This window comes from Etheostoma cragini, chromosome 11, assembly GCF_013103735.1.
Source record: "Etheostoma cragini isolate CJK2018 chromosome 11, CSU_Ecrag_1.0, whole genome shotgun sequence".
Classification (NCBI taxonomy): Eukaryota; Metazoa; Chordata; class Actinopteri; order Perciformes; family Percidae; genus Etheostoma; species Etheostoma cragini.
This window is the reverse complement of record NC_048417.1, coordinates 24,815,641-24,831,724: the sequence shown is the minus strand read 5'-3', so window position 1 is coordinate 24,831,724 and position 16,084 is coordinate 24,815,641. Positions and strand designations below refer to the sequence as shown.

Here is a 16,084-nt window from a genome sequence, read left to right as displayed (position 1 = left end):
GCATGTCAATCTCTTCAAAGCAGCACTTGGGACAAACTCGATCCATGCATGCTTTATTTTTAGTGTCACACACAATTACTCCCACTAACTCTGAGATACTAGTGGTCTTTAGCAGCCCTCTCTTTGCCAGTTGGTTCACCAACAGCCGAATGTTCTCATGCTCTGAACACGCACATGTATCCCTGTCCCTGGTCTTTGGCTCTGTGATGTAAAAGGGCCGGTTTCGAGTGAACTGTCTATAAGACATGGCTAGATGCTGTTCTACCTCTGTCTGATACTGTGTATGAAGCTCAGTAAGAGGCTTTGTTAAAACTTCTTTGTGCTTTCAGTTTATTTTTGGTGATAGTATCTTTTTTCCCTGGTAAAAGAAAACTGTTTTCATCTCTGGTCAAAAACTGTATAACAGCTTGCCTTCTCTCTGTAAACAATTTCTTTTGTCTCTTTTGCTCGACCTTTCCACTTAGACCTTGCTTTTGCCTTGCTATGGACATCCTCTCACTCCTCTTTCTACGTGCATCGTTTAGTTTTCTCATTTCCATTAGCTTTTTCCTCAGATACAACACTTGTTTTTTAAGCGCTTTCTTCTCCCTCTGCAGTCTTGTGCAGCGTTTCTGATTTGAAGTTTTCCTTTTCTCATCTCTCACTGGCGTGGACACCACTGGTGGATTAAAATCATTATTCACTATTGGGTCCAAAGGAATTACGTTTTGCTCTGGAACTACGTTTTCTGCTGGCTCTGGAACTAAGTTTTCTGCTGGCTCTGGAATTACGTTTTTTGCTGGCTCTGGAACTACAACTATGTTAAGGAGAACTGGTGGAAGTGTCTCCTCCATAGATGGTGGTGTGAGGTCTAATACTGGGTTTGCCATATTTTTTCTGTCCGTGTAAGCCCTGGTTGCAGCCCTCCATTTCTCTCTCTGCTTCTTTCTCTCTCTGTCTTGCAGTTCACTTGATTTAACATAATGTATCTTTCCCTGTTGCTTTCTTCTCTGATAGCTAAAACAAACAGTATAATTTATAAATCTATGGCATAGGCCTTCTATCCACTTTTGTTTTAATGTAATGTTAAAAAAAATGTATTACCTACACAGAAAATAAACAGGATTACTTTTAATTTAATCATTTTAATGTTTCATATCAATTCATTGTTTTTCCACATTTGAGAACAAACCTTTCTCTTCTCCTGGCAAGGTACGCTGCTCTTGCTGCAGGGTCTGAATTGACACGCTCTCTGTGGCGCGCAGACTTATCTTCGCTTGACAGTGGCATCTGTTAAAAAATTAATTAATTAAATATTTAAAACAAAGTTATGTTGGTAAAAAGACATATTGTCACTTATTTTGTATGTATTTTTCTCAGTATACTTCATTAAGCCCTTTCTCCCTAAAATGCTAAAAGAAATCTAGATAAAACTAGATAAATAGATAAAGTCTGCTCTACATATTTAAAAAAATAATCAATTGTTTGTATAAATCATGAAAATAACACAAAAATGTAAATTTGTACAGTATATCAATCATTGGAAGTAATCTACAATAGTTGCACCACATGATATTCGGTTGCACCACATGATATTTTTACATTCTGTCAAGATTTCTAGGGCTAGCATTAGCCTGTGCCACAAAACTAGCTAGTTTCTCACATAAGGTCACCTTGAAGTATATTACCAAAATATACATTTGTAAATAACACTACTTTATTGTTTTCTTTTTGAGGTCATACCGCATGACATCCAAATATGGAAACTGCATACCAGCACTTACAAACATTACTTCTAAAAAAAGGAGAGAGGGTTACAGACCTGCTTGCTTCTTCCATGTGCTCTCTCTCGGGGCGGCTTTGGCTCAGTAGTAGAGCGGTTGCCTGCCAATCGGAAGGTTGGTGGTTCGATCCCCGCCGCTGCAGTCATTGTCGAAGTGTCCTTGGGCAAGACACTGAACCCCGAGTTGCCCCCGGTGCTGCGCATCGGAGTGTGAATGTGTGTGAGTGTTTATCTGATGAGCAGGTGGCACCTTGTACGGCAGCCCCGGCCACAGTGTATGAATGTGTGTGAATGGTGAATGTTTCCTGTAGATGTAAAAGCGCTGTGAGCAGTTCTTAAGACTGGAAAAGCGCTATATAAATACAGCACATTTACATCTCTGCTAATTGGTGAATGATGCAGATTCCTGTCTCTGAGTGGAATTCAAAATAAAATTCCCGAAATAGAAATTTCTTGATGGTCGCGCCACATGATATTTCATGAAAGAGACAGGTTCGGACAATATTTGTTTGCATGCTATGGGGGAAATATCTGTTCAACACATCTGAAATTTCATATGGGATTACAACACACATTAGAAAACATGCCAAAAGGGAGAAAAAATAAATTTAGGAAGATTTAGAAAACCAACAGTTATGGTCGGACGGTCGCACCACATGACATTTTAACCCTTTAAGCACATAAAACATATGTAATTCCAATTTATTTTGTCAAATTAACATATGGTTTCATGGAGGGGACACATTTTACTAAAACATGGTGAATTATTAGGAAATTTTGAACTTTTAAGCTCAAGAAACTACAACCGGACAGAAAATGTAGGCGTCACGTCATTGACCCAGTTACATGTTATTATAGCTGTTACCTTTTTGTTACCTTATACCAGTAATAACATCAGTGTTTTAGCGTCACTGTGTCCACGTGCAGACACTTATTGGCTAACGTTCTATAAAAAATATCTGTTAAAATACAAATTTAAGTTATCCATTAATGTTTTCAGTTAATTTAATGGTGTTAAGGTAAAGTGGAATTTCTCACCTTTTTTACCGTTTATAATCTTATCTCTTTACTTTAGCTTTTACTTTACAAGAGCCGGCTAAGGTACGCTAACGTCGGTAAATTAGCCGTGCGCTAACCTTCAACGTAACTGCTGTCTCAACCCCTCAAAGTCTTGGCCTTGTTCTAAACAGTTATATGATACTAAAGGAGACAACATGTAGCCTCTGATTGGCTAACAGCTAGCCAATGAGAGCCTGGCTATAAGCATCCTTTACCCAGCTCGTGAATATTAATGAGCTCAGGCAGCATGACGTCAGACTGACCACCTGTTGTGATTGGTCTGATTTATCCTCTTGTTTCTTTTCAGTGGGCTAGAGCTGACAGAGACACACACACACACACACACACACACACAAACACACACACACACACACACACACAGACCTGACAGATTGCACAGAATGCAAGTAAAAAATTGTAATTGTGGCAGGGCATCTTTAAAATGAATTAATTTAATTTAATTTCAATTCAGTTACATTTCATTTATGGTATCAAATCCTAACATTTTATGTGGCAGGACACCTTTAACAGCACTGACGTCGATCTGTAATGTTCCTGACATCAGTTGGTTTCATAAAATCAGACGGCCGGGAGCACTGCCACCTGGATACCTCCATTGCTCATAATTAGTTAATTAGCTTAGCGTGAAATATGGTGACTAACAAAGAGGAAAACAAACCTGATAGGGCAGGAAAGTGGAAAAGTTGAACAATTACTGATGGTTTTTCTTTCTGCAGCTTGGAACTGAAATAAAGAATCATACTGTTCTCCTTGCTCTCTCTTTACCCTTTTTTTTACATTTGACATTTTCAACACATTGTTATCATTTTTTTATTTCACTACCCCCACATTACTACCACTAGTTTTACAATACTTGGAATGGAATCCATGGTCAATAACCCCCTCTAAAATAGAATTATACCTAATATTTGAGCTAATAAAGCAGAAACTATGAATTATTTGGACTAATAGTTAAGATCAGAGGAGCGTATGTTGAATGGATGAGTTTCTGAAAGGATTCTGATTAGAAACTATTTCAATTTACACCCGAAATTCATTGAAAGTGATTCATTGTTTTTCCAAAATGGAATTCATCCTTTTTTGTTGTAATTTGGTTAAAAAGAAACCCAATTTTAGATAAAGAAATGTTTAACACTTGTGTTGTCTTTCTGTCAAAATTGAAAATCAACACTGTTGTTGAGCCTATTAATTGATGTTTTCAACACTTTTGAAACTTATTTTTTGACATTTCCAACACTACTTAACACTTATTACATTATAACTTATTAACTCTAGTTTTACAGTTATTTGGGGAATTTATGGTCAGTAAACCTAATTTATAGGAAATGATGCCTAATGTTTGAGTTAGAATAGCAGAAATTAGAATGAATTAATTAAAATGAAAGGAAAAGTATGTTGATGGATAATCATAGACTGGAATGTGTCAACTTTTTCTCAATACTATTTCAAAAACAATTCTAATTGTTTTTCAAATGCTATAAAATTGAATAGGTAGATAATAATATCAAAGTAGAGATTTGTACTTGCCAAAGAGTGTTGTGTGGAATCAATCATGTTATTTGGTGTAATTAAAAAGAACAAATGATAAAGGAAAATGGATCAATTTGACCTGAGGACAACATGAGGGTTAATGGTTTTCTTCCTGTATGATATGAAAGACAAACTGCACTCTGATGGAAGACAGTCAGAAAGTGCAAGCTATGATGTTTTTGGTTGAACTTGGGGTTAAATTTGGTGAATTATTTAGCCCCCTTCCTTGTTTATGACTCCTCGTCTGTCCTAAATGGGTTTTGTTGACAGTTCTTGCCTCTCTGGGTTTAATGTACATGTCCAACTCAAGGCCCGGGGGCCAAATCCGGCCCCTCGCAAGCGTTGACTCGGCCCGTGTATCAATATAGATTCACAATAAAGAAAATGGAAATTACCCAACAATCCGTGCAGAATTGGTCTGAGTTGCCACCTTTCACACACGTATAGTTCTCATATTCTGGCCATGAAACAGGATGATGTAAGTCAGTGCCCAGGAGGTGTTTGTGTGTGTGTGCCTGAGTATGTGTGTGTGTGTGTGTGTGTCTGAGTATGTGTGTGTTCATGTGTGTGTGTTCCTACCGACTGAAATAGTCCACACCGCTGTGATCTTAATGCGTGCCTTGGTGTGGGAGTTGAAACGGCTGTGGTGGATCGGGTTGCGTATGCCGATGTACCGATCCAGAGAGATGGCACACAGGTGCATGATGGACGCCGTGGAGAACAGGACATCCAGGTAGATCCAGATCGGACAGAGTTCAGAGGGCAGCGGCCACCCATAATCTGCGGGGGGGGGGGTAAAAAACTGTTTAGTTTTCTGTTAAAATCTCTTTGAGTTAATAATAACCTTATTATATAGCATATACAGATCCTTTGAACTGGCCTAGAAATGTAGACGCACACTTGACTCAACACTGACACTTTGATAATTTGTGGTAGATGTCTTTTTATGTCACTTTTAAAGGTTTCTATTTTATTGTTTTTATTGTTATTTTTATTTTTATTATTTTTATTACCATTATATTTATACTGTCTTCCTCTTTTACTCGCTATACTGTATTTTGCTAAAAACTGCTGCTGGAAATTTCAATTTCCCTGCAGGATTCATCCGCAAAGGATTAATAAAGACAGGGCTGCCAACTCTCACTCATTGGCCGTGAGACACACGCATTTGACTGGTTTCACACGCTCACACGCCACACCCCCGATATCTCACGCTAAGTGTCAGCCCGGTCAGTAAGATTTCTTAAAGATGAGTTTATCTATAGATCTACCTGTTGAGCCACTCGTGACCGACTAGTTGTGCTTTCAGAGACTGTGACGGGGTTCAAGAGCGCTCCCTGACTGTGGACGTTTCGAATTGTCGTAAACTGAGAACATTTTTTTTACAATCCATCCCATGTGCATTCCCGGCTTCAGGTATGAGCTCTGAGTATCACAGACCGTCCGTCGCTTCGTGACCACTCTCTCTGTAAAGATAGAGGTGAGCAGCGCGGCTAATGTAGCAACTTAAGTTCATGTTAGTGGACTCGCTCTGCTGTGGGCGGTGACGCTTTGCATCCGTGCAGACCTCCGATGATGAGGAGCGTACAGCCTCCTCTAAACTTTGTCAGAGACCAGAGACCCGAATGGGCCTCTGTGTCTGTCAGAAATCCAATGAAACACATCTGAGCTATACTATACTATATATACAAAACTATATATACTATACTATATATACTATACTGCAATGTTGGGCCACTATTGTGTTTCTCTAACCTCGGTGCATCTCTAAATGAAACTGTACGTAATTAATTTGATGTTTTATAAAATGAACAAATAGTCTTTATTTTCCCAAAAAGTAAATACAGTAAGTGGGGCCCAGAGGATGAGGGCCAAACATTACTGAGCCTTGGCACAAAGGTTAAATGATTAGAATTCATGTAACTCAATGGTTCTTATTCTTTAGAATTTCAGGGGTCGTAGTTAATCCCTCAACATTAATTTAACTTTGGGTCCCTGGTCCCTACACCAGGCAGGAACCCCTGGACCTATTCACCACAGACCCAAATCTTCTCAGCTGTTGCTGACATATGCTCCTGTCTCTTCGTGTGGTTCATTATGTTTGGAACATTGTCCGGGTCAGTTCTTATATCATAAGAAATTAATAATGTAAATGCTAAATGCCCTAAAACCTGTTGATACTACAACAATGCAAAGGCTCTTAACCCTACAGTTTTGCAAATATCATGTAAGACTTGATTTCTCCATGTTTTTGCAAAAAAACTCTCCAGAAAGTGCCATTAAATGGTTTATTTTTCAATTTATGATAATATTAAAATAGAAATGTGTTATCGATATTAAATCATTTCTATAGCCAAGTAAACACACAAGAAAAAAAGGCAAACAATGGACAATGAGCAGAAGTTGGACTGAAGTAATGTGCCGTCAAAAAAAGGTATTGTAAAATACTTAAAAAAAGATTACATTTCAAATTTTGTCCAAATCCCTCCTGAAAAGGTGGGTCTCAAATTCCCCCCCAAAAATGGGGACCTTTGAGCGTAACATTTGCGCGCTCATGCGTGTGAAGCACTTGTAACAGTCATGCGCGAGCATGTAAATCATGGAGTATTAGGGTGAGGGGACTTCACCCCCTAAAAGTAAGGACTTATGGTAGACAGTGAAAGTCGCGCAGTTGTGCTCAAATCTGATGGAATTGTTTTTGAAACACTAATAGTTAAAGGTATGTGATTAGACAGTTAGCCTGTGTGTGATTTCCAGGATGTAATAATCAAGGTTTTAACCTGTCTATTGCTTATCTTTTATTTTGTTTTTAGCTAACTTGCTGGTTAGCTGTCTCAGCCATTTGCCTGTAGCCTAAGGCGTGGTGTACGTGAAATAGTGGTATAAGTTGGTAATTAGTAATGTGTCGCGCTGGGGTGTGGTTTTCAGACTACCGCAGGGAAAGTCTTGACTGGTCACTTCTTTCCCTATCCTGCTAGCTAGTCTGCATACGGTGTGTTACTACGCGTTTGTTCTTGTGAAATTCTCATTTTGAGGTGCCAAAGAACAGTTAGCACGCAGTATTGCGTTTTTTTAATTCCTTTGCAAATTCTCGCTTTTTACCACTTGTTTCAGTTAGCCTGGTGGATAGTCTGCATAGTTTGAGTTATCAGGTGTTATAGCTTTTTTTCTGGTTAAATTTACATTTTGAGGTGCACAACAAAAGTTACCATCCACGGGTGAGTAAAAACTCTTGGTAAAAATTCTGGTTTAAAGCCTATTCTAACTTCCTTTATTCATGAATATAAACAAATGTTCTGTTTTTGTTGCATGTGATCATTCAGTCTGTTTGAACAGATAACTCTACAGAGAAGATAATCTATGGACATGCATATGTTGGAGCATCTATTTAAAAAGGTGAATACAATTTTACAAATATATAGCATGCATTGATGCCTTGTAGGCATCGATGGTGTAATATAGCAGTAATATTTTATTTGTTTATTTATCCTTTTCTTTAAAAAGGTGTGAAGAGCGCCAGCTTGCAGCTATTAAACCGCCTACAAAGGCAGGGAAAAAGGGCTATTCTGGTGAGTGGAAAATAAGAGCCAAATATGTTTGTTGTGTTTTTGAAAAAAAAGCATGCATGTGTGTACAGCTAACACAGAGACCCATCCAAGCACTGGTGCCGTCCAGGCTTATAGCGGACCCCCAAACACCAACCATCCCAACTAACCCCCGGTTCCGTGGTTCCTGGCGTAGAGATTGAGGTAGCAATAAGTGTATATAAATATATATATATTTGTATATATATATATATATATATATGAGTTGGTTGAGTTGTTACTCCAACCAAAAGTGTTACACCCTCCGGAGAAGAGCTGTGATCAATTGCGGCAAGCCGTTTATGCACTACAAAGTCCTCGGGTGTTAAGTGGCCATGACCCAGACGTCTCAGACACAGCTGGAAACGGGGGGGACAACAATGGTGAGTGTGTTTGAATGGTGATGGGTTCATAGCATGCTGGGGGGGTTTTCTTTTTTCTTTGAAGGAGCTGTGTGTGATTAACACATTTTGTGATTTTATCACCTAGGTATGGAATGATTATTGAAGAGGTATCACTAGCAACAAGACATGACGGAGGTCTAAATGATCAGGAAGCCTGTCTACAACCCCCTGGATATTCAGAGGGTAGTATAAGCTTTCTTACATCGTACACTGCCCATGTGGGTGGATCACGGGGTAGCTGCCATCAGTCAGATCAGAGATATATAACCAGCCATCCTCTTGACTACTATGTACCAGTGGCACCAGCTCTAAAGCACTTGGCATTATCTGAGGTTGAAGCGTTTTTTTGGGTCCTGTGGTGATACTATTCATTAACAAGATATATCCGATTCTAAATTTAGACACTCTACAAGGCGATGTACAAGAAAAAAACAATAACCTTCTAGACATTATTGCATCATTAGCTGCACAGATAGAATGCCTTAAGACGCGACGGTGCTCTCAATTCTCATTCATAGTCAAGTTATTGTAATTAAAAGAAAAAACACCAATGATATAGTTTACTATCAACAGGTTAACTAGATATGATAGAAATGAAAACTGTCGCACCTCAAAGTTGTCACCAGGACACTAAACTCCAAAACTTTGTTGGTTATCGTTGATGCTTTTTGTCTGTTTTTGGGAAATTTATCTCGTCGCTGGAAAAAAGTTGCCAGAGTTTGCTGCTGCAGTTCGTCCTTTTTTCCCCCTTAGCTTTAATTAATTTAAATTCGTTGTGCTCTTTAGCGAGACGCGTCTTCAAATGTTTAATTAAGTTGCTGGTGTTGAAACACTCGTGCCACCCCTTGAAATTGCTTCTTTGCATACAGTATGTTACGTGTCACCGTCTTACCGGTGGGAACATCCACTGTAAAGTACTGCCAAATTGCCGACATGATGCGCTAATGTTAGCTTGTTTTAAGGCGGCGTTAAGTGATCAATTCTTCTTCGCCCCTCTACAACAGCAGCGCAACTATTTTAAGAGCGGCGAAGAAGAACTGTGTCCGAGCTAACAAGTAAATAGATTCCTATTTCTAATAGTTTATGTGGTATCGGATCGGTGCCTGGAATTCAGTACTTGCCGATACTGATGCCATCATTTTCGGCAGTATCAGAGGCATTTCCGATACTGGTATCGGAATCGGAACATCTCTATTCCAAATACATATTGCATACTTTAAGCAAAACAGCAACATCCTTAACGCAGTAGCGAGCCAGCTCTTTGTTGAGGTTGAACTGTGTGCCTTTAACGGTATGGTACTATTCCATGAAAGTTTTCTTTGAATCGGCTGGACATAGTATCATACCCATAGTAGAACAGCGCGTGGTGGGGGACAATGTAGTTTTCATTCTCCCGTGTATTAAAGGTATTTGGAAAGTAACCTTTCAGCATATCAGTGAATCCCATAGCTGCAGGAGTTTTAGCTAGCAACATTGGGAGGAAGCTAAAAGAAATGAGCATCGAAATAACGTGGGACCCTCTCATTATCAGTGACGTACAGATATTCTGTATTCCAAAATATTCCAGCATGTAGCTGTCAAACCCTGACGTATTATGTGCTGTATAGGTGGTGCCATAACGGGGTTTTCTGAAATGATTGACGAATGAAGCAACACAGTTTGGGCCTGAAAAACAGTGCTTAGCGCCCTCCATATCCATACTGCAGATAAAATTAGGAACACGTCTGTCCTCTTGGTGACAAAATAATAGAAGATGCATTTAGCACCGGCTTGTGTTTTTTGGAGAGGTTGTATGTAGCATTCATGTTTTGGGCCTATCATGTCTTTGCAGCAGTGTGTACATTTTAACAGTTTACAAACGTGGGCTTTTTTCCACACTTGGCAAGTCTTTCCACAATTATCGCAGTATTTCAACCTGTCGCAAGGGACAAAGCGATGTTTTGCATTCATTAGCTTATGTTGAGCTAAACAATGTTTGGATTTGCATATACGTTTACAGTCCGTAGACCGTATTTTATTTCCAGGTGTCTGAAAACACACTGTATAACACACATTATATGGGAAAAAAAATTAATAACCGCTTGTGAAACACCTCAGCTCATACGGCATTAAACTTAAGCCAATTCACCCTAATCAAAGTAATGCAACATAAATGCTCATCTTTAAGCTTCCACTGGAAGAGGCATCCCTTACTAAAGGTATGTGTAAGAACGTTTGTGTATGGGCTGTAACACGCATCCCACACGTAATCAGCACCAAAAAATGCTGTTTCATTTTTAATGAGGTAGTAATGATCATCATGCAGATAGATCCACGCCGTATTCACGTCTGGCCTCGCCATGTGTTTTAAAAAGATGTGTTTTTTTACATCCTACGATGTGATGGAATATTACAATTTTAATTTTCAAATGCTTCTGATATCTGTCAACATCAGAAAATGAAACACGGTGTGAATTTTCAAATCCCAGATCACTCTGTAGTTGCTTTGCATAGTTTAGCTTCTCAATTTGAGACAGAACCTTGTTAACGTGGTGTGCAAGACAGATACTGAAGCAAAGTCCGTTCCCAGTGTTCATTGGATCAAACAGCGAATTAATCTTTCGTTCTATTATTTCGTCGTAGCCAACAGTACCCAGTCTACACCGTGATCCCCCTGACAAGTTGCCGGCGACTGTAACAACGAATTCTAGCGAATCCTCTGGGAATGAAGTATCATTACTCTGCAAAACTTGTAAAATTTGTTCCAGAAAAGAGTCTGTATTATAGTTGTTGCCTGGTAGACGGTAGATTGTCTGGACAATAGAAATGTTTGTAGATGATGTTTGCTCTCCATTTATTTAAAATATTCTGCCACTTTTCCATACATTTATCATAACTGTAGTCGCTGTTTGGCTCGTTTCCGGGCAATGACACTAACGCCGCATCATCAGCCTCGTAATCAGTGTCATTATTACTGTTATCCAATTTTTTATGTTCTGCTAGTTGTGTCTGACTCTTCATTCAATTCATAATCATATTCCCTAATTGGGTCGTATTTGATCGATGACATTTTTTAACTCATTTCAATATCTTTTTCATGATTGCATTCACTCTTCGGGTTTTTTTCGAGCAATGACATTAACGCATCATCATCATCGCGGTCAAAATTCCCTATATGTTTAGATTTTGTTTTTTGGAGCAGCGGCTCCATATCTAGTTAACCTGCTGATAGTAAACTATATCATTGGTGTTTTCTCTTTTAATTACAATAACTTGACTATGTATGAGAATTGAGGCCACTGTTGCGTCTTAAGGCATTGTATCTGTGAAACTAATGATGCAATGATGTCTAGAAGTTTAGTGTTTTTTAGTTGCCTTGTAGATTGTCTAATTTAGCATTTATGAGATTAATTTTAGAAACGGATGGGTCTTGTTAATGGCCAGTGTCACCACAGGACGCAAAAAAACGCTTCAACCTCAGATAATGCTAAGTGCGCGACAGCTGGTGCTACTGGTACATAGTGGTCAAGAGGATGGCTGGTTATATAGCTGTGATCTGACTGATGGCAGCTACCCCGTGATCCACCCACATGGGCAGTGTACGATGTAAGAAAGCTTATACTACCCTCTGAATATCCCGGGGGTTGCAGACAGGCTTCCTGATCATTTAGACCTCCGTCATGTCTTGTTGCTAGTGATAACTCTTCAAACATCATTCCATACCTAGGTGATAAAATCACAAAATATGTTGATCACACACAGCTCCTTCAAAGACAAAAGAAACCCCCCCCAGCATGCTATGCACCCATCACCATTCAAACACACTCACCATTGTTGTCCCCTGTTTCCAGCTGTGTCTAAGACATCTAGGTCATGGGCACTTAACACCCGAGAACTTTGTAGTGCATAAACCGCTTGCTGCAATTGATCACAGCTCCTCTCCGGAGGGTGTAACACTTTTGGTTGGAGTATCAACTCAACCTCTGGGAAGTGGGGTTTCAACAGACGCATTACCCAAAATACGGAGAAAAAAAAGTTTTCAAAACACACACACACACACGTGTATATCTTAGCCTGAAAACCACACCCGACACATTAATGCTGCGTCGCGATTTTAGCTACTATTCATTGGCCACTAATGCACGCACACCACCCAACGTCACCACGCCTTAGGCTCCAGGCAAATGACTGATGCAGCTAACCAGCAAGCTAGCTAAAAACGGAATAAAAAATAAGCCATAGACAGATTAAAACCCTGACTATGACATCCTGGAAATCACACACAGGCTAACTGTCTAATCACATAACTTTAACCATTAAAGTTTTAAAAACGATTGCCACTCCCACTGCATCAATCCCCAGACGTCACCACCTCACGGCAGAATAACAACCAGAGATCTAAACTACCGCCGTTTTAAGACCTTCAGATCACACACAGAGCCTAGCTGTTTAACCACACAACCTTAGTAGTCAAGCTGTTAAATACTTATTTGCAGCTGTATCATGCAAATAAATAGTTAAAAAATCATACATTGTGATTTATGAATTTTATTTTTTAGATTATGTCTCTCAAAGTGGACATGCACCTACGATGACCATTTCAGACTCCTCCATGATTTCTAAGTGGGAAAACTTGCAAAATAGCAGGGTGTTCAAATACTTATTTTCCTCACGGTGTGTATATAAATATATATATATATATATACATATATATATATATATATGTATATATACATATATATATACATATATATATATATGTATATATACATATATATACATATATATTTTCTTTTCCTCCTCTCTTCCTTTCCTTCATGTTTTTCCTATGTGTAGTAGAAGAAAGAGATGTTTTATACAGAAAGAAAGAGTTTTTAGGCTTGTTCAACAGAGAGTCAGCTAAGCCAATGAGGCCAAACGGGCAGTTGCCCGGGCAACATTAGTCCGTACCTGTGCACATCCCTGGCACTAAGGACTACTAGCCAGTCAGAAGCAGAGAATGAGGGCCCTGACAGTACCTAGGTAAGGACTACTAGCCAGTCAGAAGCAGAGTATGAGGGCCTGACAGTACCTAGGTAAGGACTACTAGCGAGTCAGGAGCAGAGTATGAGGGCGTGCCCTGACAGTACCTAGATAAGGACTACTAGCCAATCAGAAGCAGAGTGTGAGGGCCCTGACTGTACCTAAGTAAGGACTAGATAGATAGATAGATAGATAGATAGATAGATAGATAGAAAGATATTGACCCCAATAAAAAAATAAATTACAGTGTTACAGCAGCAAAATCAGTCACAGAATATAAATATAAATAAAATACTAGGATATAATATACATACATAAAATATACATGAATAACAATAGGATAAAATAAAAACTAATAAGACTAAGAACTACCATTAGAGTAGTTAGTTAGAGTATATTATATCATAGAGTAGTGCAGAGCTGCCTGGGTTTAATTGGTGTCAGGTACTGAAGAGTGCAATTCCAGGTTGTAGTGTGTGGGTGTGTGTGTGTGTGTGTTTGTGTGTGTGTGTTTTACCAGCCGACCAAGCAGAAACGCCGCTGCCGGCGGTTTGAGAGGAACACGGCAGAGGTGACAATGTCACAACATGTTGAGTGTAAAACCACAGCAGCAGTTTCCTCCGCTCTGAAAAAGTAACTCCTCAGCCGACGAGTGTTTGTGTGTGCGTGTGTGTGTGTGTGTGTGTGTGTGTGTGTGTGTGTATGTAATGTGTTGGTGTGAATGTGTGTGAAAGTAATGTGTGTGTGTTTGTCTGTGTGTTTGTGTCTGTGTGTTTGTGTGAATGAAATGTGTGTGTGTGTGTTTGTCTGAGTACATGTGTAAAGAAATTCTCCCCGAAGATAATTCACTCCAGATCAAGGTCATCAGCGTCAGAGGTCGTGGAGCTGGTAATAATAACGTGATATTCTATCAGTCCCAGAGGGAGTTTTCTCTTTGTGCTTCTTATGGGGAGGCTTAAAGCACCAAACTTGTATGTTTTGGACAACTAACCTTAGATCAATTTCCTCCCGAACAGCTAATTATTTCAGTTTAAATACATAGCAGTAGCGACACTCTGACATTCAAGGTGCGGTCTTACAGGGAGGTGTGTTCAGGTGCATTCTGGGCGTGCTGGTCTTACAGGGAGGTGTTTTCAGGACCAACAAAACCCTAAAAGTCAGTAACACAGCATTTCATTGTTATTATAGCAGCACATTAGTAAAATATTTCTAGGCTTTAGCACAGCCCGCCCGCACAGACACACACACACACACACACAGACAACACACACACACAGCTGCTGAATCGTAATTTCAGATCCACAAAGGTCAGTTTGAGGGACTCTAGTCTCGCTCATCCCGCTCTTCGTGTCCGTGTTAGCTTTCCACCAATCAGATTGCCCATTTGAGTCCGACCGCCAGCAGTGCCCGCCTTCCGACCGAGCGTCAGGTCGTCCAAATTGGAGGCCCCCCGACGGCAAAAGAGGGACAGTGGGGCAGTAACACAGTCCATAGGAAGCAGAATTGAGGAATTATTTAGACTAAAATTAAAGGAAAGTATGTTGATGAATAATCACAGACAGGAACATGTCAACTTTTACTCAATATTATTTCAAAACTACTTCAATTTTTTTTCAAATTCTATAAAATTGAATAGGACACCCCAAAATTAATTAAAGTAGAGATTTGTACTTGCCAAAGAGCGTTGTGTGGAATCTATCATGTTATTTTTGGGAATTAAAAAGAACATTGATATAGGAAAACCGGTGAATTTGACCCGAGGAAAACATGAGGTATATGAGGACAAGCAAGATCATAAAATTAAGTTCATATTGCACAGGCCCTGATATTGTAAAGTATTGCACTGCCCCATAATAAAGTTTGTAACGTGTAATACGGGATATTCCCAAACAAAGGATGCAAAGTGTGACTAACTGCACATAGTGAGTAATGCACACTGGTTGCATTGGTTATTATATATTATATATATTATTTATATAATTATATTATATATAGTGATGAGAACAGGACTGGTTCAAGTCCCCTTATGTACCAATGTATGGTGGTGGACTGGTAGCTGGAGAGATCCCAGTTCACCTCCTGGGCACTGCCAGGTGCACTTGAGCAAGGCACCGAACCCCCACAACAGCTTACTCTTAAACTGACATCTCTCCATTAGTGCATGAATAGGTCCTGTGTGTTTGTGTGTGTGTGTTTCAGGCCTGTGTTTAGTAATTCTAACAAAAAAAACTGAATGTAAATTGTCAGAATGATGCTAGATCAAACAACCTATGTTGCTTTTTTTCAGTAAATGTGTCTTTGTAGCATTAGATGTAAAAACCCGAATCCCTCCACCTGAAGTACAGAGGGGACTTATTTTAGTTTCCAAAAATCAAAACACAGACTGAATGAAAACATAAATGCCAGAAAGGTAACAGGCTCAACGAGAGAAAGAAGAAAGAAGTCGTTTGTGACTGAACGGCCCTGAATGGGAGAGCCATTCACAAATGGACACAAGGTGAGAGACGGAGGACGGCGAAATGAAAAGCTGAAGGAGAAGAGGAAATCAGAGGGTCTGGCAGTAGCCATGGCGACACTGAGCGACATAGATGAGTCATCTTCTCCCAAGTCATTAAAGCTGCAGTAGGTAGTTCTGAGAAAACGAAGACTTAGCCTAAAAATTTGAACAAGCACACCTTACAGGTCCCTCCCCCTTGCTCTCTGCTGCGCTACAGCCCTCCCTC

General features: G+C 39.6%; 1 protein-coding gene across 1 annotated transcript in view; it reads right to left on the bottom strand.

Annotated features, from left to right (window-relative positions):
• htr2aa (5-hydroxytryptamine (serotonin) receptor 2A, genome duplicate a) overlaps positions 1–16,084 on the bottom strand; it is a 58,884-nt gene that overhangs the window by 22,555 nt on the left and 20,245 nt on the right. Inside the window, exon 2 of the mRNA XM_034886085.1 lies at positions 4,952–5,152. Coding sequence (XP_034741976.1) covers positions 4,952–5,152 — 201 coding nt within the window. The remainder of the gene's footprint in view (positions 1–4,951; positions 5,153–16,084) is intronic.